Below are 27,326 nucleotides of genomic sequence, written 5' to 3' on the forward strand. Positions count from 1 at the left end.
ATTGGCATAATACTCACAGAAATACTCACACTTGGTTTATACTTTGGCATAATATACCCAGAAATTTGGTGTCACCTCACTCTGGTTGGAGGGGAAGGAAAAAGTAAGGTATCAAACATGAATGCACAATGCCGACAAACACTCCACCTTGAAGGGCTATTTATCTCCTCTGAGGAGAACAAATGGGCCAAACAGCTCCTCTACCCCTTTCAAAGCAGCCAATGGGCTGCCATTGCTGAGAAGAAAACCTCTCTCCAGTTAGGAGGAACCAAAGAGGAGGTAGGGAGGAACTCACTCACAGTGGCAGAAGGATCTCAGGAGTGTCTTTACCTCTGCCTATCCACCAGAGCACTTCCCTTTTTCAGACAGAGGAGCATTTCTGTGGCAGGTTGCTTTTAAAACAGAATTGGTGTCTGTTTGAAGTTTCTCAGAATTTTGGAATGTTAGAAGTAGTCCCAGGGGAGATGGTCTAATGCACAGCGTGCAGGTGAGGCTGCAAAAGGAGACTAATGAATGCAATTTATCACATAGCTCTGCAGTTTTTCATATGGATATCACTAACTACAGACAACCAGAGAAGCAGATAGATGAGACAGATAAGCTGTTTGGGGGCATGGAACATGTTTTTTAATATTCCATGTAAATTATAGGGCTACAAATATAAATGTTATATAATCACAATATGTTGTACAGGGCAGATTTTCTCCCAACCCCCTCATCAGGATGATTAAGAAGTAAAAAGACATTGAATTCTGGAGAGCTAATTTAAACTGAAATAAGGCTTTTTTTTTTAAAATGGCCTCTGAAATGGTGCCTGCAAAATCTCCATTTGTGTAGGTAAACAGGGATTTGCCTTTGCAAATCAGATTCTTGTGCACCCAACTACCCATTTGTATGCCAGATTTTCCAATTCTGGGAGCACAAAATACCACACATAGGAGTGGATTTCATAGCCCCAAATTCAGAGGCCACTTTGAATTATGTAAAAAGAAGAACAGGAGTACTTGTGGCACCTTAGAGACTAACAAATTTATTAGAGCATAAGCTTTCGTGGACTACAGCCCACTTCTTCGGATGCATATAGAATGGAACATATAATGAGGAGATATATATACACACATACAGAGAGCATAAACAGGTGGGAGTTGTCTTACCAACTCTGAGAGGCCAATTAATTAAGAGAAAAAAAACTTTTGAAGTGATAATCAAGCTAGCCGAGTACAGACAGTTTGATAATAAGTGTGAGAGTACTTACAAGGGGAGATAGAGTCAATGTTTGTAATGGCTCAGCCATTCCCAGTCCTTATTCAAACCGGAGTTGATTGTGTCTAGTTTGCATATCAATTCTAGCTCACCAGTCTCTCTTTGGAGTCTGTTTTTGAAGTTTTTCTGTTGTAATATAGCCACCCGCAGGTCTGTCACTGAATGACCAGACAGGTTAAAGTGTTCTCCCACTGGTTTTTGAGTATTTTGATTCCTGATGTCAGATTTGTGTCCATTAATTCTTTTGCGTAGAGACTGTCCGGTTTGGCCAATGTACATGGCAGAGGGGCATTGCTGGCACATGATGGCATATATCACATTGGTAGATGTGCAGGTGAACGAGCCCCTGATGGTATGGCTGATGTGAATTAAATGGCCTCTCAGAGTTGGTAAGACAACTCCCACCTGTTTATGCTCTCTGTATGTGTGTATATATATCTCCTCAATATATGTTCCATTCTATATGCATCCGAAGAAGTGGGCTGTAGTCCACGAAAGCTTATGCTCTAATAAATTTGTTAGTCTCTAAGGTGCCACAAGTACTCCTGTTCTTCTTTTTGCGGATACAGACTAACACGGCTGTTACTCTGAAACCTTTGAATTATGTGAATATGATGAAAGTTTATTCCAAGTTAAATATGACATTTTTTATTTATTCCACCTTGGTCTTTAGCTCTTAATGAAAACTAGTATGCTATCATACAATAGTAAGGCCCCAAATTATAGTAATATGGTAGTAAACTGTAGTGTTTGTACTATTACTGTGGTATACTGTATATTTCTTCCCCAAAAGGAATAGGTTCTGAAGAGCTTTCAAAACAGGGTGTGTGATAGTACATAGTTCCCTGGAGGGAGGATTGGGCCCACTGCAAGTTCCGCAGTGCCTCAGAACAATGAGCCAAATTAAGTACAGAATATGAGCTTGGTGTTTCAGCCTTAACTCTGAGTCTCTTTTGCCTTATGTGGGTTTTAGTCTGACATATAACATTACTTTTACATTAACTTTTGCGGTTCAGTTTTTTATGCACTCCAGCTTCATCACACTCAACCCTTTATGTTTTATTAGTCAAATTCCTCTGATTCAACCAGGGTGGCAAGTTCAGATGCTGAACGTCTATTTAATCCAGATTTTTAATAACAGAAAAAAAAAAACCCAAAAACCAGAGCAGAGAATGAAACAATCTTATTTCAAATAGCCTTTATTCACACTAGAACAAGATTAATAGTCAAATAATTATACAAAACGCAAGACAAAAGGAATTTTTACAATTTGATTGAAGTCTACTTACACCAGTCCAACGCCTATATATGTACAACCAACAAATTTTTGGAGCACAACACTACTCAAAGTCACCAATGGATGCTTTCAGATACAAAAACGTATCAGGACTAATAATGATCCACTGGCTCCTCTTAGTTGTATAGCAATACTAATATTAACCTTTTATTCTAGAAGAGTTTTGCACATTTGGGACAATCCCACTGCTTTCCAAACAGGTTTGGCAACTTAAATTTTTCTCAGCAGCTCCTACTTTAATGAAGCTGGAAAAACAAATGACAGATGAAACTTTTAATGCACAGAGAGCCCAACGTATTGCTTTTATTATAGAAACAGAGATCAAACAACAATTTCAACTAAAAATTGACATTTCAACTGTGCATCTTTAGACCAGAGAAAAAAGCAGCATTGTTGACATGAACAGCAACAAGCTTGTTCTGAAAGATTAAACAACAAATGTACTAGGTGTTGCTTTTTGCTGTTCTACTGCATCCTTATTTTAAAATGATAAACCTAACAGGCAATAAATAAAGTAGCAAGGGTGAGGGGTATGGAGAGGTTCCTCAGTCAAAATAGCATACTTGTTATAGGGCTGATTCAAAGCCCACTGAAGTCAATTGAAAACTTCTCATTGATGTCAGTGTGTTTTGGGCCAGACCTCTGTTAAGGTAGAAATGGTACTTCATATAGAAATGGGCCTGACCTGTTCAGTTCAGATCTGAATCTGGTTCTGAACTTTTCCAAAGTTCAGGCGTGTTTGGATCCAGAGTTTAGGTCTGGATCCAGTGCTGCTTAATGGACCTCATCCAAAGCACATTGAAGTCAATGGGAGATGTTCCATTGTCTTCAGTGGACTTTGGATCAGGCTCCATGCTACTTTGCCTTTGCAGATGTGCCTAAAGGCAGCAAATATCCAGAAATACCATGAGGAGTACCTTAAAATTCCAGAAAAGCATTTGGAGATTTAGCAGAGAAGAATCACCTCTCACATAATATAGTGACAGAGCTCCTAAGGTTTATGGTTCATATTTCTCCGGACCTTATGCACACTCCAAATATTACATGACTGGACCCAGAGTGTTACAGTTTAATTAGTCACATTCAGCTATTAAAACTGAGCAGCCTTGTATGCAGAATACTTTATAAATGGTCATAAAATGCTGAGCTGCAGAATCCAGCTCTATGAGGAGGGACTGGAGAGTATGTACAGTATATGCAGTACCAGCTGGAAAGTTCTTTTGTTTTTAACTTTTCTCTTGTGGTGTGCTAGTTACTGATGCCTAAAACTTCGCTTCTGCTGAGCTGGTAGCAAGATGCCATGGAACAAAAATCCCTCCTTCGGACCAAATGAAAATATTACATTGCTAGTCCCCAAATGGGCCATTTGTGAGGTTAGAGAGGAATGTTAGTTTCAAAGTCACAACAATCAGCAGACAGACAGTGAAATCGAACTAATAAAATACTGACTCCAGTTTGGATCTGTTACAAAACTAAGCATTTAATTGCAAATAAAGAAGACTGTTTATTCTGTGAGAAGTGACGGAGATAAGTTATTCTTATTCCCACATCAAGCACAGAGGCTTCTGTCAGAACTAACAGATTTTGTACTCTGCAAATAAAAGTATAGTTAAAATGAAACACATAATAAGTGAAGTGAAAAAGTAAAAGCTGAAGAAACAATGAAATCCCCAAACCCTTCCAATTCCAGGTAGCAGAGTTAAGAGAAATTCTTTCCCAGCAGGTTCCCCCTATCAACATATTTATTCTCTTTTACTTCCATATGGAGTCTGGAAAAAAAAAAAGAAGAAAAAAAAAAAGAAAAGAAAAGAACCCTTCCCCCCCCTCCCCCCCCCACACTTTACAGTGGTTCACCAGGCCTTATGGGTGACCTTTTAAAATAAAACAACTGTGCACTGTTATTTAGGTCTTTGCAAGGACCACTGGAGCAGAACCTTCTATTTCTCTATAGCTCTCATGTTAGACGCCATCTCTCCTCGAGGCTTGTGCATTTTGGTTTTGGTTTTGGATGAGAGGGATGACTACATGGAGCACATTTTAAGGGCAGTGCACCTAATTGTCGCTATTCTTTTTTTTTTGGAAGGGGAGAGGAATTTTCAGAGGTGTAGATGGCAGTTAGGCACTTTGCACTACAAGTTAATGGGAGTTAGGTGCCTAATTGCCATTTGTGCCTTTGGAAATCATCCCCTGGGTTCCTAGTTCCAGACAGATTGCCCTGAAAGTGTTTAGCTGTATGTCTACACAAACTAGTCTGTCTCCAATTCTTGGTCTCTACAGTACCTCTGGAGTTGGCTGCAGCACAACCTTTCTAATATTTCATCTCCAATTATGCTTCCCAGCTTTTAAGGGAGTTTGTACTCAGACAAGATATCTGCAGGAAAAAAAAAAACCAAGACATTCCAGACAGAGAATAATTTTGCCACCGTATCCGAAACTGTGCTTTGGTTTTTTTTTTTTTAATATAAAAGACAGAGTAATCTTTGCTTATATAAGAGCTATTTTTATTCTCTAGTTATTTTATTAGTTTTATATAAGAAAGGTTAGTGGATTTTTCAGGTTTGATTTCCTCAAACTAGTTTCCTCACTTTCATGGTAAGTAAAATTAAGTAGGTATGCAAGCAAAGGACCAATCCTGCAGTCCTCACATTGGCCAGACTTCTGTGGACTTGGATTACTTTTGTGGGAAGTAAGAACCACAGAATCAGGCCCATAATTGCTGCAGCTTGTACTAAAGCAAATTAGTACACATATGATTCCCACAAGAAAAGTCAGAAAATGAACCACAGGATACACTGAGTTATTAGCAGTTGAATATTCATGGTTATTTCCACCCCAGTCCGGTAAAAGTATTATAGTGGAGAAAAACAAGTTGGCCTTCATATTGTGCTACATGCTATTCCCATCTGGTTTATCAGATACAGGGGCTTAGAATCACTATGAGTTTCTATTCTGAATTTCCTGCAAGGTCTCTCACCTGAGCCAGGGGTTTACACACATAGAAATGGTGGGGGAGTCCCCAAACCTTGTGCAGTTCTGACTTCCATAGTGGGTAGGAGAATCACATGGAGGTCCAGGGCCTCTGTATACCTCCTTTGACTCCACCTTCTCCATGACATCGTGGCTCCCATAGGAATGTCCCATTGTATGACTATTTAGGCCCACATTTTCAGAAGTAATCTAATTTTGTGAGCCTTGGTTTTTTTGGTGGCCAACTTTAGACACTGGAGGCCTAATTTTCAGAAGTGCCAGTCGTGTCCAACTCAAGTTTAAGTCAATGGCTACAAGTCTGCCATTCCTCTGTAAATTAGTTCTTATGTATCTAAACTTGGAGACTGAAAAATGGAGATACCTAAAATTAGTGAACACTTTTGGAAACAAGCATTTTTAAGTGGGTGGTGTGATTATTGACCAAGAGATATGGCTAAAATCTGTGCTTAAATAGGAGAGGTCTGACATATAACATTACTTTTACATTAACTTTTGCGGTAGACTAAATGTGGTCTAACAGCCTCCTATAGGGAGCTATTGTTGATTACAAAAATTAAAAAAAACAAGGTGAGAATAAAACAGCAGCAAGTGAAACTGCCCTCTCAGAAGGCACTGGTTTGTTTTAAAGAGAGTGTTGATATTCTCCATAAGCTTCAGTCATGTCCCACAGGGCTATGGTGTGTCTTGTAATGGTATAATCAAAAAGCAATGGTGCTCTGAACTTGCAAATACAAGGCCTGATCTTCCTTCCATTTAAATCAATGAGTGTTTTGTTATTGACTTCAGTGGGAACAAGAGCAGGCACACGATCATCTGTAATTAATCCTATGTGTAGTTTATCTGCACATTTGCTTATCCAAATGATTCTAACTGGAACCAACAGTGTACACTTATATATGAATATCTGTCTATAGGAAAGCATGAATGTGTGATTGATTTAATAATGTGTTTTTAATCCAAATGGTCTTGGAATTTGTAAAATGATTCCAATTACCAAGACTGACTTAGCTGATGCCTGCACATTCCCCCCCATAAATACAGAGTTACATTACTGTAGATCAGTAATTCTTATTTGCATATATGCTAGAAAATGCAAATAGCTTTTTAGGTTATTTTTAAATCTTCTCAATTATCTATCCAATTAAAATATTACACATTATTTTAAACCAGGACAAACTTTTTAAAATACCCAATCCATCAGCCATGGTTCTTGGTTTCCTTGAAGCACAATTTCTTTGATGATTACTAGAAAATTGCAATAACTGACAGGTAAGATTGTTGTGACAAGCTCCTTTGATAATACAGGACCAAATCCTGATTGCTTTATTTATCCGAATAGTCCCATTCAAGTCAATGGAGTATATTCAGCTTTGGTGTAATTCCATGGGAGAGAATTACACCCGAATGAATTTAGCCTGTTGGGACTATTTGCATTAGTAAAACAAGCAGGAATTAGCTCATAAAAGTGTGGGTAGAATTTTATTTTATTTTTAAAATTAATGAATGGTATATATCCATTTTAACATAACTCTTTCAAAATAGAAGTCTACTTCGTTATTGGAAATTACATTCCTTTCAGATTTCCTATTTTAAAGAGTGCCTCAAATTTCCAAGATTTCCAAGAGAGTTTTTGTATAAGTAATAAGTCTTTAAAATTAAAATGCTAATTGTAAACAAACCCAAATGCTTGAAAAATATAGTCTGACTGCATAACAAAAGAGAATTATATAATTCTATTTGAGTGAAATCTTTCATCTTTGATTTACAGGTTTGAGTCCCCTATAACTGAAACCATATTGTTCCATATCTTTCATATCATGGCATTCCCCAAAATCTTGTTTTAATTAAGGTTTCTTTCAGATTTCTGAATAAAAAGCATGACAGTCTTCACTTATGGCTTTAATATATCCTTTGAGTTTGGAAAATATATAAAAAATGAACATCACTTACTTTCAAAAGCAAAGCCAGCTTTCAAATACTGCAAGTAGAATTCTTCAAGGTAAGTAAAACAGCTCCCAGGGTTGACTGGTGGTGGGGGGCAAGTTGTAAACAAAACTGAACTTGCTGTATCACAATTTGTGTTCATTTAAAGTATTCTACATAAATGCCCTGTTCCCTTTTACCTTCTCTGACAGTAAGGCAACACGTGTAATAGTTTAAGTGTTCATTATCAGCTAAAGGCACAATTCTATGTTACGCTCTCAAACATTAATTTAAGGAGTTAAAGTCACTTTTCAAGGACATTTTGCTTTAAAGGATCTAAAATATAGACTAAACCCTTTGAAACTTTTTAAGCAACACTAACTTCTGTGGGTCTGCAGTAATGAAAATAATCTGTTTGCATTCAGATGGTGATGTAAAAAAAACCTCTCAACAAATTATCACTGCAGAAACACCTGAGCTTCCAATGAGCTGCACACAGATACTTTTTCTTCTGAAAGTCAGGATGCAAAATAAACTGAAACAACTTTTGAAAAGTCATCCATTTTTCAGAGACTATTTGAGTCTCTAATGCACATATGCTGAAAGCTACTGTCAACTATGCAGAGTGCAGCATTTTTAAAAAGGCAGAAGATCACTCATTGTAGAGAACCTTGATTATGGTGTTATTGATATAAAATTATACATTAAACAGGGATATAATTCTAGAAAGAGAGAAAATAAAATAAAGCACCACTAAGCACAGTACTTTGGGGGACTTAAAGTACAGTAAGCAGTGCTTTCTTTTTAGCTAAAATTCCCTCATCCTAATTTACGTCTTTAATTTATCCAAACAAGATTTCAGTACATTGCCTTAAATAAGACAGTTTATGAGCTATCCATTATTTCATTACACTGAGCACAGAAAACAAATTCTATTAACAATTTAACACAGTGTGAAAACAATTACCCAGTAAAAAGTGTTTCAGAATGTCAGAAAGAGTGATTCGTGGATTTTCCCCAGAATTTTGCTGGATGTTGCAATTCTTGTAACTATCAATAATCTATCATGTAGAATATTTTAATATTTCTATTTCACAATTTATGTCAGTGAGTGGGTCTCACAGCATATTAAAAGCATGCACTAGGCTCTTTCTCTCAAGCCTGATTTATTGTAACTTTAGAATTGTAGTGGTTACATTTAAGGAATCTTTAGGGCCCTTTCAAGTCCATCCAAAGAACAAGTGAAGCTGCTGTTCAGAGTTTTGTGCCCAGTGTTTATGTTCCATCTGATCTGTGCCACCCAAGCAGCAGACAAGACATGTCTGAGGGTGCTTTGGGGGGATACACAATGATGTCACACACAGGAAATATCAGGGAGGACTTGGCACTTCACAAGGCTGGCTCTTCTTCCATGGGCTCGCCAGCAGCTCTGTAAAAATAAACAGGCAATCAGAATACAGCGCAAGAGTACACAATGACATTGTAGATTTTCATGCATAATCAAAGCTGATTTTTCAGCTCTCTCTGATGTTTATTTGTGTTATTCAGTTATCCATAAATAGAGTTTCTTTCTTAGGAAGTATAAACAAATGTCAAGTGGAAAAACATTTTAGATCTAAGCAATCACTGCAAATGTTCCTGTTTATATTAAAATATGTCAGAATATTTTATAACTTTAGGTTCAGAAATGTACATGCATTGTGTCAGCAAAGTCAAATAATTTAATGAAAAAATGAGCTGTGATACTTTTATTTTTCAAGCATTTGCAACTAAAAATAAATTACTCTTCTTCAAATGGGACCATACCATTAAAACCAAATAGTTACCATGTAGTTAGCTGACATGCCAGTCCTCTGATTTTTGCTTCTGCACTTTCTTAACTACAGTGCATGTCTTCTTAACATTTCTAAGACCAAATTCTGAATTCGATTAGCAGATCACTGCCATACAGCAGGTATCTATTAATAATATATAATCAGATTAGATACCTATCCTTTATTAGAAATCATCTGGGAGACATTCCGCTCAGGCAAAACCAAAACCGACTTTTAAAGATGTACAGCTGGTGCAAACTGCCATAGCTCTATGACAAGTTACGTCAGCGGAGGATCTGCCCCACTATCAGCATCCACTATATAAGGAATTGTCAGAGATTACATTAGAAACCTCATTGTTGAAAGGCTTAAGAATTTGGACGTGGCCATTTTTTTCCTAAGAAATAATTTGACAAACAATATCTAAACTTGGAACTTCAGTTGAAAAAAAAAAAAAAAGGCAGTTCAAGACATTTTTTACATGAGAGGAGGGCTAAACCAAAAAGAGGCTTTACCAATAAATCTCACTTCATGTTTGGATTCAATAAAACCTCCCCCAGGAAGTGGAAGCTCTCATGCAAGCCCTAGAAAATTAATTATGTGGGGCTTGCGTAGCCTTACATGGGTTTCTGCAGCAAGGAAGCCAAAGAACTTTAACTGAATCTGGACTTTATTTAAGGCTCCTCCAATGAAAATTCAGTAGTGTCTCTTTAAAAGAATTTATACAGGTTATTAATCCAATCACTAATCACTTCTGGTATTTTGAAAAAAAAATAAAATAAAATGAGCGTGATATGAAAAAGCAAATGTCTTCTAACTAACTACTTTCCATAAAATGTTTTACAATGTGTTTGGATTATTAATCCATAAAGCACAAATCCTTCCCCCTTCCCCACGCTGTGGAGGGTCTCATATGCAACGTAACCACTCACGTTCTGCTGCTCCTGGGAGTTGAAAGGGAATGGAATTTATGGGAGCTCTGCAGAAGTGTACACCCATGCATACAGCTCTGTGTTGGTATGCTTGAAAATGTGGCAGGAGCAGGGCTGGATAGGATTGATGTATCTATTTCCAGACAAACTGCCCATTGCAACACATGGCATATGTCTATGTTCATGGAAATTTTAGGGAAAAAGTAGGTTCAATTTTTCACTGGTGTTTTTTAAATGCTCCAATGAGCTATGCAGCCTGATGAAGGAGTCCCAGTCCTCTCTTGAGATCACTAAAACATGGCTCACTACTCAGTGTGGTGCACTGAATTCCACGTGATAGGGTATAAATGCCCCACTGACTCTGTCGTAAATATGCACTCATTACAACATCTCAAAGTGAGTCATCGCTGCGTATACAACACGTATATTAAGGCAAACAGAGAAAATGTACAAAAATCACGGTACAGATAGACAAATTGTCTTAGGATGGTTGATTTGTATGAGACAGTAGGGGTGTGTTGTATAACATAGGGCTTTCATAGCATTTGCCCCCAAGACTGCACATCAGTTGCAATGGAAATGGGTCCCAGAATAGAAGCTTATCTGCTACCACTGGAGGTGAAGAGAGAGCCTCCTAGCATAGCCTCTCCACAAGGCTTATCATAGCATTTATATGATTCTATACTTGATGTATTGGCTTTTCTATGATTCTTGACTGTCTCGCCTGAACTCTGCTAATCCATCTCCCCAGAGGATGCATTTAATATTTCAAACTTCTGAGCCGTTTCAAATAGCTGCCATTTTGTGCCATAGACAATAGGCCAGATAAACAAAGCCATCTTTACCCCAATGTGAATGTGATCACAATATATCAGACTATAAAGTCATGCTATTTTTATGTATAGAAAAGTTATTAAAGAACAGTTTTTAGGGATTTTGACAATTGTGTTGATTTTAACAGACCATCTTCTTTCATTTATATTCATGCAAACCATTGACTTCAACAGGATTGCAAGGATTAAGCTAAGAGCAGAAATTGACCATATTTTACATATATATAATATGTGTCTGTGTATATATATCATTACCCCCCCACACACAACCACCTACGTAGAAGGGATACCCACATGCCAAATTGAAAATCCATGGATCTTTAAACATATTATCTTGCAACTTTGATCACTTCACCTGGTTTCTCTGCTCACTAATCCATCTTCCTTTGGATTCATTCTCACATCACAACTTAGGAACTGACATACGGAATCGGACTTGAAATCCATCTAGTCCAGTGTCCTGTTTCTGAGAGTGACTGGTAGTAGATCCCTCCAAGAAGGTGAAAGAACTCGACTGTAGAAAGGTCTGGGATAATCTGCCCACCCCACCTCTGCCTCCCAACACACATATACACACCTTAGGTCTCATCTTTGTCTCTAAAAGTTAGAGATTGGCTTAAAACCTGAAGAATGAGGTTTAATATCCTTTCCAAATTTTGTTGTTAATAATGATAATGTGGGATATTCTTGCTATCCATATAAATAAACAATCTCTTTTTGAATCTTGTTAAGTTCTTGGTCTCAATGACTTCTGTGGCAATGTTTAATACATTTCCTTTCTCAGTTTTCAATTTTTGTCTTTGTTCTTGTATTACTGACGATCTTGAACTACCTTTTCCATACCATGATTGTTTTATATGCTTTATCATGTTCCCTCTTACTCGTCTCCATCTAAGGTCAAGAGTCCCAATCTTTTCAATCTCTCATGTGTTTTTTGGTGCCCTTGATCATTCTCATCACCGTTCTCTGAGCCCGCCTCCCTTTAGTTCTGTAATAGCTTTTTGAAAATGGGGTGATCAGCACAGCACACAGTGCTGCAGATAAGGATGCACCATTGATTTATATAAAGGTATTATACTATTCTTTGTATTATTCACTATCCTATTCCTTATGCATCCTAACTTCTTGTTTGCTTTTTGACTATAGCTGCACATAGAGCAGAAGTCTTCATTGAGCTGTTAACAATGATCCCCAGATTTCTTTCTTGAGTTGATACTGTTAATTTAGATCCCTGAAAAATGTATGAGTAGTTCAACTTTTTCCCTCCAATGTGCATTTTATCAGCATTGAACTTCAGTTCCCATCAAGTTGCTCTTCCACCTAGCTGGTTTAATTCTCTCTGAAGTTCCACTCAGTCCTCTCTGGTGATAACTAACCAAAATAGCCTAAATTTTGCTACTCACTATTCACCCCCCTTTCCAGATCATTAATAAACATATTAAATAACACTGAACCTACTACGGACCTTTGAGGCACCCTTTGTTACCTTTGCCATGATAAAAATTACTCTTTACTTTCTGTCTCCTAGCCAAGCATTTGATGCATTATTTGCCTCTCACCCCATGATGACTTAATTTCTTTAGTAGCAGTCAAAGCCCCTGTGAAAGTCTAAACCAATTGTGTCAGCTGTTCTTCCTTATCCACTACTGACATGTTCAAAGAATTCTAAGCGATTAGTGAGACATGATTTTCCTTTGCAGAATTCAGGCTGGCTAGATTCTAACATCTTATGATCTTCCAGATACTTGTTATTCTGTCTTTAATGAACCCATGAGCAGCTTCAAACAGTCTGGTTTTCAAAAATCAGCCTGCTGGGGGAAAAAATTGTCCTTCTGATCTCAAATCTGGAATTAAAACATTTATTTGGAATACTGTTTAAAATGGTTTATTTCTATATTTCTTTCATTCACTGTTAAGAATACCGGAGAAAAATTTATGTCACCAAAAAAGTGTTTTCCTCATTTTATAAATTGGAATTACAGAGATTTCTCAGCTCGACATCATCACACTGAGATTAAAAATAAAAGTATAAGGTATGTTTCTAAGCAACAGAGAACTGTCAAATGCTCAAACAGCATAAGAACATAAGAATAGCCATACTGTGTCAGACTATTGGCCCATCTAGCCCAGTATCCTGTCTTTTGACAGTGGCCAATGCAGGTGCTTCAGAGGGAATGAACAGAACAGGGAATCATCAACTGTTCTGTTACCAATTCCCAGCTTCTGGCAAACAGAAGCTAAGGCTAGCTCAGTGGTTTGAGCATTGGCCTACTAAACCCAGAGTTGTGAGTTCAATCCTTAAGGGAGCCACTTAGGGATCTGGGGCAAAATCGGTACTTGGTCCTGCTAGTGAAGGCACGGGGCTGGACTCTCCGACCTTTCAGGGTCCCTTCCAGCTCTATGAGATAGGTATATCTCCATCTATACATATAGAGAGAGCACATGGTTTTGCATCCCAGCCCATCCTGGCTAATAGCCATTGATGAACCTATCCTTCACAAACTTATCTAGTTGTTTTTTTAACCCTGCTATAGACTTGGCCTTCACAACATCCTTTGGCAAAGAGTTCCACAGGTTGACTGTGCATTGTGTGAAGAAATACTTCCTTGAGTTAGTTTTAAACCTGCTGCCTATTAATTTCATTTGGTGATCCCTAGTTCTTGTGTTATGAGAAGGAGTAAATAACACTTCCTTATTTACTTTCTCCACACCAGTCATGATTGTATAGACCTCTATCATATCTCCCCTTAGTCATCTCTTTTCAAAGTTGAAAAGTCCCAGTCTTATGAATCTCTCCCCATATGGAAGCTGTTCCATACCCCTAATCATTTTTGTTGCCCTTTTCTATACCTTTTACAATTCCAAAATGTCTTTTTTGAGATGGGGTGACCAGATCTGCACACAGTATTCAAGATGTGGGAGTACCAGGGATTTATATAGAGGCAATATGATATTTTTTGTCTTATTATCTATCCCTTTCCTAATGATTCCCAACATTCCATTAGCTTTTTTTGACTGCCACTGCACATTGAGTGGATGTTTTCAGAGAACTATTCACAATGACTCCAAGATCTCTTTCTATCCCCATTATTTGGTATGTATAGTTGGGATTACGTTTTCCAATGTGCATTACTTTGCATTTATCAACATTGAATTTCATCTGCCACTTTGTTGCCCAGTCACCCAGTTTTGTGAGATCTCTTTGTAACTCTTTTCAATTTGCTTTGGACTTAACTATCTTGAGTAGTTTTATATCATCTGCAAATTTTGCCACCTCACTTTACCCCTTTTTCCAGATGATTTATGAACATGTTGAATAACACTGGTCCCAGTACAGACCCTTGGGGGACACCACTATTTACCTCTCTCCATTCTGAAAATTGACCATTTATTCGTACTCTTTGTTTCCTATCTTTTAACCAGTTACCAGTCCATGAGAGGACCTTCCCTCTTATCCCATGACAGCTTACTTTGCTTAAAAGTGACCCTGTCAAGGGCTTTCTGAAAATCTAAGTACACTATATCCACTGGATTCCCCATGTCCACATGCTTGCTGAAAGAAGAATTCTAGTAGATTGGTGAGGCATGATTTTCCTTTACAAAAACCATGTTGACTCTTCCTCAACAAATCATGTTCATCTATGTGTCTGATAATTCTGTTCTTAACTATCGTTTCAACCAATCTGCATGGTACTGAATTTAGGCTTACTGGGCTGTAATTGCTGGGATCACCGCTGGAGCCTTTTTTAAAAATTGGTATCACATTAGCTATCCTCCAGTCATCTGGTACAGATACTGATTTAAATGATAGGTAACAGACTGCAATTAGTATTTCTGCAATTTCACAATATAAATGCATTCTAAGGGACAGATTTTCTGGTGTGGTGTGGCTGTTTCTGCGCACAGCCTAGCTCAGCTGTGGAGGATCACTACTGTGTAAAGGTGATTTCTGGTGTAAGGCTCTTATCCTTCCCATGGAATAGCAGGACAAGAGAGGCATGGCCAAAGGAGAGGGTTTGACCAGAATACCTTGTGCCATGCCAATCCTAGAGTATGGTTTCATCCCACTCGGGCTGTTTACAGCTGGCATAAATTAGAGCAGCCCTCACGATGCTCTAATTTGATGCAGGTGGATTACTCCTGCACAGAGATGACAGTAGGGTCAGAGGAGTGCAAAGACCCAGCGTTATGCACCTCTGCACATACACCCTCCCTCCCCCATGATTGGCAGTCTATGAAAAACAGTTGTATCTCAGGATCTGGTCTTTAATCTTTCCAACAGAAATTATAAAATGATGAAAATCCCAGTCATTAGTTCAGAAACCACAGAATCCTCTAAAATGGATTTTAATCCAACATCTAAGAATTACATTTCATATCTCATTTCCAGTTGGGTAACATCTATATCCAGGTAAATCAGGGCCATGAATTCAAATTCTTTTAAATGTATTCCTAAGATTTGCTTTAAAACAATTAAGTACCAGATAGCCCCTGCTCCTTTTAAAAAAAAAAAGTAAAAGAATCAAGGAGACTATTGTACTGAACTTTTTCAAAACAAAAGTTTTGTGAAACAACTGTTGGCCACTACAAAGCTCTAATCAGTTATATGTGTATCTCATTTAGGTAACAAGTAGTTATCAATACACACAATGTGTTGTGGTTAAACATGTTTATAAGACCATGCCTATTTATTTAATTGTCTCTGTATTTAAATTTGTATTTACATCATTCATATTTTCCCTTCTGTCCTATCCATAAATCACTTCTCCCTTATCTATTCTCTCCTGAAGTCTACAATTTAGTTTCAAATGTATATTAAAATGCATAGAGTATTTTAACAAAAAACCCACCAAGAACAAAAATAGCTTTTCATAAAGTCTGCTTCACTCAGCATGTCAGGGCCAATCAAATTGAAACAACTGTCTACTTTGTGTTGTCATTTACCACTGCTAAAAAAAAAAAAAGGGGAAAGAAAGAAAACTTAAAAAAAAAAAAATACTTAGAATGGTTCTTAGCCAGGAGCATTTTATACTTTATTCATCAGTGGTAAATGAGTCAGATATGAGTTGGCCAGAAAAAGAGCTGCTTTACCCAAAATCTGAGTTTAAAATGAGTCATCTCACTCCAAACACCAATATATCCTCCAACATAACTGGCAAGAGTTTCCTACAAAGAAACTCTCCTGCTATTGCTCTCTTCATCTGGGGGCCTGATTCTACACAGCTGAAGGCAATGGGATCTTTACCATACATTCAGTGAAGCAGCACTGAGTCCTTGGGATGCCCCTCCTAGAAGCACAGCAGCTGTAGGCCAGATATGTGTGCATGCGGGGAGGGGATTTAAGCTACCTTTGTAAGCTCTCCAGTTGCTCTGAGGTGTGGAAAGGCTCTTAGCATAACTTCTACAGTTTTGGGGGCCTGTTTAGGTTACAGCACCCTCCCGAGACTGCCATGTGGACTGCAGCACTGTGTGCTTTGGCCCTATGTTCAACATGACCTGGCACGCCTCATATACCAGGGATTGCTAGGGGATCCTCTGATGGCAGCCTTACAGCTCTCTTCTTCAGTGCCAGTTCCAGTGCAATGCTCACTCAGCTGAAACCAGAGCTTAGAGGGGCCCTTTACATCTGGCATAAAGGACTGGAGCAGGGGTAAGGCTCTCCTCCTTGGTCTGTAATTGTTATATGTGTTACTGTCCTGTATGGGTCTGTCTCACTGCAGTGTTACTTCAGTTTTATGCTGCTGTACTTCACAGAACTTAAGGGAGTTAAGATAGTGTAAAATTGGAGTAGTACAGTGGTAAATCAGGCCCTGTGTTTCTAATGCTGCTTTAGAGCTTCTCCATGCCTGTGCTAAGCACACACAATTCCTCTCAGGAGGCTCCCAGCATCTCAAAGGAAGCAGGCCCTAGAAAGCCAATTTTAGAAGTAACTATTTTTGTTTGTCTCTGTTAACAGGAAGTGAGGGGTGGGGAATAGGAAACATGGTGGCCAAAACTACTGGAGAGCTTGGCTATCAGTTTGGTCCAAAGTTGCCCCCATCATTTATTTATGGAAAGGCTGGTTTTGAGTGACCACTGGGCAGGTTATGAATGTGGTAATGGAATCAGCAATGTAGGCATGCAAAGGTTTTATTGTGCTGCTGAAAAACTTCTACAGCACCCCAAAAGTTATTTCAAGTGGAGCCATTTTTCCACAGAAGAATTCATGACAGATTCATTCCTATAACCATCCAGAACTGATGAAGTGTAGTGAACCTGGCAGCCAAATGAATTCCATTTGTATACATATCAGTACATCCATTTTTCTCACACTTCCTTCAGCTGCACTCTCAAATCATTCCATGTCAGGAAGGGGTGGCAATTTCCACCGGTTATCAGTAGTCAGGTGATATATTTACATAGCATTAAGAATATACATTGTTAGCAGAAGTACTGCTTTACTGAATGACTATAGAATCAATTACTGTGAAGTGGCTATAGTTTTAGATTAATATAGGTTTATAACATGACTTTTAATTACTGATTATTCTAACCTATGTAATTTTATATGCAAAATTAATTACATTTTATTTGAGAGCCTAAAACTTAGCTTTATTTCATCATATTAATTAGTTACCAAACCCTAAATTATAGTCCCTTTACATTAGCCCCTTACTCACATGTGGAAAAGGTTTTTACATCCTTGGCTAACAGATGAAAGCATTAACTGCCACACACTTAGATTACAAACATTTGGGTTCATTCCTTAGCTGAGGGTTAACTGACAATGTTGTGGATCAAAAATAAGATCGCTCGTATGGACCAACTGTCTGTCACTGAGAGAAAAAACGGTTTCTTCCTATGCATTTATGTATTTGTAATAATAATAATGACCTATTATTCAAGTGCAGTTATAATGAATACTCTACTCACTAGATCTGTGTCTTTGAGTCACAGCTGCTTACTTTACTTAAAACCCCAATTTTTTACTCTTATGAGAGCCAATACAACTACTGAAGATTCTATAATATCCTACTGAGTTCTATAGTTATCCCCCTTGTGCATCATCAGTAAAATTGTCAGCTGAATTCAGATTAAAACAGCCAATGCAGGTTTTGAGGACTAGAACCCTACCACTGAGCCCACAGGCAGCAGCTGCCAGTACATTCACATAATTCATGGATCCACTGGCTACACTCCCACTGCTCCTTTGGCCCACCCACAACTCCCTCCTCCCTTCGATGTTCCTGTGGAGAGAGCTGTCATGGAGCACAGCTTCACAGTGCACAGGGAGTTGAGGAGTCCCCTTGTATGGCCTCTCTATCTCCTGCCCCTTTTTCTCTTGTCCAGTGGAATCAGAAGGTTCCACTGCATTTTTGGGTCTTTCTCCACTACAGAGAGGCCAGGTGGGATTTATTCACTGAAGGCGAATAAATAGGAAACTCCATAATGCAATTTTTATAGAGTGACTTTTCTGACTCCAACAGTTCCTTAAAGAAACATTGTACTGCACATGGCACTATTCAATAGGCATCAGTGATTCATTTTGAAATATTGTATTGACAAAAGTGCATTGGCAGTTTTGTTCCATTTTATAGAATTGTTAAATTCACATCCAAGTCCAAGCCTTACTGGATTAGTGTGAAATGTCAGCTGACAGGCAGGGAAAACCAACACTCTCTTTATTTGATGACCTATCTTCATCGTGGTACATTAAATACACTGAGCCGGATTCTCCACTGTCTTACTCCAGTTTTACATCATGTCACACACTGAAATCAGTGGAATTACATTAGTGTAAAACTGAAGTAACAGTGCTGATTTCAGTCTATCATTACCAAGGCCTGGTCTACACTGGGGGGGGGGGGGGGGGGGGGAGGGGGAGATCGATCTAAGATACATCGACTTCAGCTACACTATTCTCGTAGCTGAAGTTGCGCATCTTAGATCAAATTAAAATTACTTACTTCGCATCCTTGCGGCACTGGATTGATGGCCGCGGCTCCCCCGTCGACTTTGCTTCCGCCTCTCGCACTGCTGGAGTTCAGCAGTCGACGGGAGAGCGATCAGGGATAGATTTATCCTGTCTACACTACACGCGATAAATCAATTCCCAATAGATAGATCGCTATCCGCCGATCCAGCGGGCAGTGCAGACATACCCTTAGTCTGTCTGAAAGCAGTTTAAATTGATTTTTATAAAGTCAAATCTAAAATAAGTCTGAATGTCCTCTCAGGAGAAGACCATGATCAACTATGCTTTGGCAATTCGTGATTTTTTTCACATCAGTATTTTGCTTTTCAATTTAGTTTTTGAGGGGGAAGAGTGCATTTAGTGAAATTGTGAATCTTAATAAATATTTATACACACTGTGATCACTAATATAGGGTGACTCTGATTTTTGGATGCCCAACTCAATATACTTTCCTAAGGGTCTCAAGCTTCGGTGTCAAAACCCAAAGCACTCAAAATTATCAGATACTTTTCAAAATCTGGGTTCTGGTTCTTACAACACCAGGGTACAAAATCTTGCCATCTGGGTTTCCAACAATGTACACTTACCTGCTGTCTTCCTGAGAAAAAGACTGTTCAACATCCACTGACAGTGAGGCCATAGCAGAGACAGTCTCCGTCTCCTCTCTCTCTTGTTTCTGAGTCTCAGCCAGAGCACAACCCACTAGCACAGGATACGGCTTCACTGACTTCCAGTACTTGCCTAAAAAAAAAAAAAAAAAAAAAAACACACATAATAATTTATGGGAATTTTAGCTAGCATGGTGGTATAAGCACAGTAATCACTTCGGTCCAACACAGAGTGATTATCAGTTAAAATCCCTGTACTGTAAGCAATTGTAATTGGGATTTCAAACTGCCACGATGAAGAATGTTTCTGGATCTAAGAATGCCAAATTGGAAAGCACTCTCATTCCAAGGACTGTGTCACACCCTTCCCCAGAAGGTAATAAACTAAAGGAGTAACACACAGCCTAACGAACTCATATTATCAGTCAGACTGTTGGCTATATCTATGGTAGGAGAAGGAAGTTCAGAACAGATAGGTACGATATTGCCTGGCAATAGGTGTATTTGCAACAAATGGGAATAGAAAAATGAAAATAATTGTACAAAGCGCTCACATTGCACTGACTTTTTGGGGAAGGGGGGGGGAGTCATGAATGCCAGCATGGCCTGCAGTTATGTTGCCAGAACAATCAGGTTTGTTAGTCCTGGATGTTCTTTCTCCTCCAACCTCAGGGTGTGTACTAGAACAATAATTTATTTAAAACATTCATATACGCACTGGCTTTTGTTGGAATGCTACTAGGTATTATAAGAAAGACATTTTTCTGGTTTTAGGGGTAAAAACACACCAGTGGAATAAAAGTGTGAGAGAGATGTCAGCCTTCTGCCTGCAACAGAAAAGACTTTGAAAAGCTTCCCAAGTGAAGCAAAAAATAATGTGCAGGTGAGTAGGAATGAAAAATAATCACTCAGTAATATGTTATTCAAAAACAGGGGTCAATTAGTGGTAACCAGGTGAACAACTTAAAACTTAAATATATATTCCTCAAAGAATAATAATCCATAGAATTCTTACTAAATTCCAGGTGGATGCCACCTGGAAAGTAGGAGCTGGAAGGGAGTTTGGGACCAGCACTTATTCAGTGGTTAGCAAGAGGCTTCCAGCAGCTGGGCCAGTGGCGGGGTCAGAGCACTTATTTGGGAATTAGTGGAAGGGTTTCAACAGCTGTGACAGAGGGGGGCTCAAGTAGGGGATCTTTCACAAGGACTAGGAGGAAGATTTTGGCAGCTGGGAGGTGGGTTGGGTCAAGGTGCTTAGCCATGGGATAGCTGGAGGGTTTCAACAGCTGGCAGGCAGGGCCAATTGTAGTGCTGTGTATTCTGGACTGAGTGTTAAAAATTCCTTCTTTGATAACATGGCATATAACACCATTTTAGGCTTTTCAAAAGATGAGCGTTTGAGTCAAATGAGACAGCAGCTGTCAATAAAGATAGCAATAACCTTATTTAAAATATACTCAAAGGATGAATGCATAAGTCAATCTCCATGATCGACAGACACCATGGCAGACGGGTGTTCCTTTGACCCCTAGTACTGTGTATGTTTGAATAATTAGCAGGATCTTTAAATAATAGGAATTGGTGGAGGAGGGGATAAAATCTGAAGTGTATTAAGTATCCTACAAAGTTAAGATTAAGTGTTAGAAGCTGGATTTTCCTCCAGATACAGGAGAGCCATGGCTAAAAAACTGTGTACATAATACTAAACCAAATGGCTGAGGCCTGGCAAATTCTATAAAAACAAGACAAAAATAGTCAGTAGAGACCATATTCTCTAGTCATTAAAATAAAAAAATAAAAAGTTATTTAGGCATTCCACAATGTTCTCACAGCGGTTATATGTAAAATCAGTATGGCAATATACAGGCCATAATTTATGGGCTAAATGTTCACAAGTGGGTGGGGTTTTTGCTGTAGAAACAGATGTGCAAGAAAATCAAATCTGTTGGCATGGGAATAATACACAGTTTTGCCCATAAAAGAAATGAACCCATGTTCACTGCTTGAGTTTTCAAGGTCTCCTATTCATAAAATAAAATATTAGTAACCAGCCACTACTGTGCTGCTCTCCTGCAGCAACAATAAAACAGCATCAGAGAGGACTGCTTGCTCTCTCTCTCTCTCTCTCTCTCTCTCACACACACACACACACACACACACACACACACACACACACACACACGCGCACTGCCCCCTGACTTTCTTCTAACACTGAAACTAACGACCACATTCAAGCATATCAGTTGGTGCTGTGTATCCATTTTACCTTCCACCCCATATGATCATTCCTTACCCCTCCCCTTCCCTTTCCCTACACTCAATTAAAATTGTGAAAGGGGGTTTAGAGGTGGAGGAGAATTGCAGAGTAGGGACAGGAAGCAGGTGGCAGTATCCAGGTAGCGGTCATAGTATCCAGGTATCACCATCTGGGGGATGGAATGAGGAGTGTTTGGGGAGGCAATTTTGAGTCCCCATTAGGACAGCATCCAGTTAGCAGAGGGGTACACTAAAGAGGCTCATGGACTAAATGCTCCCTGATACTTACAAGAAAATGTGAGAGAAATTTCTTAAAAACAAAAAGCTGTATCCTATGCCAAGATGATTCTCTTTGGAAAATGAGGATTGTAGCATTGTTTTTATAACAATGGCATGATCAAGGTTGTGCACAAAAGGCATGTGCAATTTATCACCTATTTTTCATGCACAACTACAACTGAATGTACAAATTGGGACTTTGTGTATTTTCAACTACTGATGTGCATGAACAGTCTCATCAATTGTATATGCATAGTGCAGGCAATTGCACAACTACTTTTGCTAGCAGCCCAAACTATCCTATGTATTAAAAATCCTGCTCTGTTTGAAACAAAAGCACCAGGGACAAATAGCTCACAACTGACAAAACTGACATTTTCACTTTCCAAGGCAGGAATGTGAAATTCCACTAATCTTGTTATATTTTCTAAGAAGAACATTTTGGAGTTTATGAAATGGGTTGCCAGTCCCATACATGCACAGCTTGTGGCATCGATTACTTCTCAGAATAAACTATGAAACCAAATAAGTAATCTAGATATGCTTTTGTTTGATGCATAAAAAAGTGCTCAAGTCTCCAATAAGGCAATGGGAACATTTCCCATTCACAAAGGAAATAGTAACAGTGAATGTTTATATCATGTATTTTTGTTACAGACATTTCAAAGTACCCTTCCTTGAAGTATGTTGGAATGTATGTGGCTTAGGCTGACATTTTCCATGTATAAAGAGCTCGGTTGAGGGGTGGTGCCTAAGCGAGTGAGAGCAACTTATTTAGAAATACATATTGTATGGTTGTGGGGAATACTTCTTCCAATTGTATCATATCCCCATAAATACATGATACCATTGTCACAAACAAAGAAGTTTATACAAATTCCATTCTACTTAGAAACAATTTGGGTTTTCTCTTTGTCTGATCGAAAATCTGCAATTTCCAGCCTGTTTTTGAAACAGAGATGGAGCAAAGGCAATCCTTGGACTAAAACACTGATCAGAGGTTGTAACATTTAAATACTTGACATCAGAGCTGTATCACAGAAACATAAGCGTTAAGTAATGCATGTGCCAAAGCAGGATTTGTCAGTATTTTGTCCTGTCTAGTTTTAAATGTTATACGTGATGGACTTCCCCAGGTTATAATTCTACAGCTTAACACATTTCACCCCCAAAAGTTGTCCCTGATATTCAGCCTATATTTTCTTTCTTTTAATTTCATCCAATTGTTCCTACTGAACTAACTCCCCCATGTAACATTCATACTAGTTCCTCTCCATCACTAGTGTTTACTCCTTTCAAATATTAGTAGACTGTTATATCCTCTCGGTCATCTCTTAGCCAAATTATGCAGATTTGGCTCTTTTAAGTCAATTCCTCCAATCACCTCCATCATTAATATGGCTCTTCTCTGAATTCCCTTCATTTTGTCAAGATTTTTCTGGTTATATGTTGTATGGAACTAAATGCAAGATTTGGGTCACATCTGAGATCTGTAGAAAAAGACTATTGCCTTTGTGCTTTGTGATGAATATGGCACCTAAGTTGTTTTGATATTTTTGCTGCTATATTACCTTGTACATGCATGTCTCATTTTTGTCCACTATTATCTCTAGGTCTATTTCAGCATAACTGCATTCCAGATTTCTCTTTCCATTCAACCGTTTTGTTTTTCTCAAATATTTTTTCTCTCAAATTGAATTGTTTTGTTATTTTTGTCCAGGTTTCTAATCTCGCTAGCTCCCTATGTATTATTTCTCTGCCCTCATTAGCATTTGCAGCTTACCCAATTTTGTATGGTATGTCACTTTCATTAACAAGCTGTGTACTGTCTCCTCCAGATCATTAGTAGAAGATATTAAAGAAGACTGAACCTAGCACCAGCTCCTGCAGTACTCCACTACACATATCTCCTCAAAACTGACACTGACATTTATCATGAATTCCTGAAGAAAGCTGATTTAATTGTGACATTTATTTACCTGAGTGCATAAGTGGGAGCAGGGATAACTTACCAGTTATGTAGCTACACATGAGTTTTCCAATATCTCTTCACATGTGAAGAAATATATGAAGAACTGACCAATAATTCTGTATTATGCACATTTTTAAATATGATGAATCTGCTTATTTTTTTATTCACCCAATACTAGCAGAACATGTGGTATTCAAACCAAATCTAAATATAAATGGCACCAGAGGGTGATGAGAAAGAACTGGCAAACGATAGGTAGGAAACAGGAAGTCCCCCTCTCCCCCACTTAGCATGGTTGGAAGTAGCACATGGTGGCAAGTGGAGGAAGGTCTCTATAGCTGAGCTGAAGTGACTGGGAGCAGGGCAAATTAGGAAGGTACAGGTGGAAAACTCAGCAGCGAAAAGTGGGTGGTAGCTATGGGCCACAGAGAGTGTATGTGGGGAAGGTTCAGGACTGGTGTTGGGATGCATAAGTGACATGCATAGGGAAGGGGTGGTGGGAGGGAAGCACTGAATATTTTCCATCACTGTCCCATGTGGCAGCAGCCATTTCAAGTATCCAGATGTAGTTTTAAACTCACATCCATCTCAACATGAATACATTGAAAAGGTATTTGTCTACAAATTGAATCCAAAGAGACTATGTCGTATCCCTAATATACCCACCATATATCTACACCCACCCACACGTATTTCTCTCACTGGGTCGCAAGACTAAAATGCTTGAAATGAGAGTTGTGCAAATGAAAGATTTTGGACTATATGGGAGTAGGAAAGCTTTGATTAACGTTAAGAACTCAACTTTTTAAGTGTTAAATCATCAGTGAAACAAAAGATGTGCCAAAGAAACAAGAGCACAAGCATAAATGTTATAAACATGTATTGTGTATATGCGCAGATATCATATTTTTTGTTTATTCTTTACTCTGTAACAAAAGTTTAATCAGTTGTCTCTGACATTAATTAATAATGAGAAAAAACACTGAAACATACTTTGAATTTCAGTGGCCTTTTGTAAAGAAGCGATTGCATTCATATTAGGGGTTTGGTGCAGCATATCTTCTGGGAGAGGCTCCAGCTGCAAGAATAGAACAGAATAATATGAGCAGAATATTAAGAATTTGCAACAAGACACATGGAAATAAACCAAACTGAAACAGCCTAATCCTCAAGAGAGGCTCAGCCCAAGAACTAGTTAACATTTTGCTGGTATTTCTAAAAGTATAGCCACAATTTTGTTTTCTGTTTTTCAGCCATGTAATTGAATTCCAAGGGGCTTTTCTATTGGCTGCAAGACTAATCTATGGAGTCTCTGAAGCAGGTGCATGTCTGTGTATTATTCATTAAAAAAAATGTTAGTTATTTGTGTAATTTTTGTAGGTTCCTCACAAACCAAATTCCATTGCGTCTGTATGTGCAGCTGGGCACTCCAAACAAAACCTGGTTGAAGCCGCATTGGGACTAAAGTGTGCAGTCTATTATCTATATTATTCTAGTGTTATTACATCTAACCATCTTACACATTTCAACATTTTACAGTGGAAAATTATAAAACACAGCTGCTCTTAGTAGCCTTGTGTTAATTTCAAATAAAGTAGTAGACAAAATGCTTAAGCATATCAACAATAAAAGTCTTGTAAATTTATTTGGACTCCACTGTACTTTTACTGGCTACATTTACTTTCAATACCCTTTAGTTTGTTTATGTGTTTGAGTGTGCACATGCATGAAACAAAATGCCAACACTTACGTTTTTTTCCCTGTAATTCCATTTTCAATGGCTCTCACTATTCTAAAAGGAGAGCTAGTGTGGTGGTTAGGGGCCTAATCTAGGCCTTTATAAACCTGGGTTCAAGTCCCCCATAAACCACAGATTTTCTGTATGACCTTAAGCAAGTCACTTAGTGTCTTGCTGCCTTGGTTCCCCATCTGTAAAATGGGAATAATAGTACTGCTCTATTTCATACTGATGTTGTGTGTTGCTCAGATAATACAGAAATGGGGGTGGAGGGCTAAGTAGTACCTTAGATAGAGAACCTAATATGTCAGACATGAATGGATCCTAAATTAAACACTGGGACTTGTGAAATATCAACATGTCATGATATTGAGCACTGACATGATGACATTGTATCATGATGCATGATGATATATCGTCACAAGAGCCAAGCAAAAAAGACAAATCATGTTCCATCTACATTCATTTCAATTTTTAAATGAATTCAGCTGTGCTCATGCCCCTTTCTGTACACCTTCCATTCTACACACATTAGGGCAATTAAGTTTTACTGGCACAAATGCTCACAGCCATCTGTGTGAGTTCTCATGGAAACAGCAGCTGAAATTTGTACACATAGATATTGATGCCAGAAGTATTTGCACACTCATCCAATCAAAGGGCTGGAATAACATCATGTGAGTCATCCGTCCAATCATGACTAAGAAACTAGCTCTTCTTTTGAATATTTGTAAACAAATTCAAAAATATATTTTTGAATACATTTGTATGATGAATACCCTGGAGAGAATTTCAAACTTATATGGATATTTTGTGGGCAGAAAAAGAGACAAAATTGGCTCACTTATTCATTGTCAATGATTAGATGAGTTCTAGTCATTACATTAAGGAGAATAGCCTGGATTATAAAGAGGTGACAAACTAAGCAAATTTACCCAAAGTCCCAGAATTGCGGGGATTCAGGTAAAATGATCAGCAGAGAAATATTTTAATGCTGATGAAATTCTAATTATCATCAGGCTTTTGGGTTAATTCTCATGAGATGCCTATAGTCCTGCATTGGGAATCTACCTGGAAGATTTTCTTTGAAACCATAAGAATTAGCAACATAATTTATATTAAAGTAATATAAATGTTTAAATTCTTTGGAATTCAAGAGGACTGCCAGAAAAAGGCTGATACAAATATCAGCCTTTACTAATGCCATAAAACCACTGAGGATGCCAGATTGTAATGGTGGATTGCTGCTATTTTAAATGATGCATTAAGACATGCCAGTCTAGCTTTAGGATTAGAGCTAGTTGAATAATAAAAATCAAAGTAACTGATATATTTGCAATTAACAAGTCAACTTTGCTTCACTGGTCTTCATAGGTCATAGCATTCAGTTATTTGCAAGCACTTGGATGAAAGCTGAGTATTTGTGAAAATGTTCACAAATCACTAATTTCACAAATTTTAGCGCAAG

At 38.3% G+C, this 27,326-nt stretch overlaps 1 protein-coding gene across 1 annotated transcript in view; it reads right to left on the reverse strand.

Annotated features, from left to right (window-relative positions):
* Positions 1–7,430: 7,430 nt before the first annotated feature.
* The window catches only part of HDAC9 (histone deacetylase 9), a 641,420-nt gene continuing 621,524 nt past the window's right edge, over positions 7,431–27,326 (reverse strand). Inside the window, exons 25-27 of the mRNA XM_054020255.1 lie at positions 25,114–25,198; positions 19,593–19,746; positions 7,431–8,900 (exon numbers count right to left, since the gene is read on the reverse strand). Coding sequence (XP_053876230.1) covers positions 8,861–8,900; positions 19,593–19,746; positions 25,114–25,198 — 279 coding nt within the window. The 3' untranslated portion in view covers positions 7,431–8,860. The remainder of the gene's footprint in view (positions 8,901–19,592; positions 19,747–25,113; positions 25,199–27,326) is intronic.

Source organism: Malaclemys terrapin, chromosome 2 (assembly GCF_027887155.1).
Source record: "Malaclemys terrapin pileata isolate rMalTer1 chromosome 2, rMalTer1.hap1, whole genome shotgun sequence".
In the NCBI taxonomy this organism is placed as follows: Eukaryota; Metazoa; Chordata; order Testudines; family Emydidae; genus Malaclemys; species Malaclemys terrapin.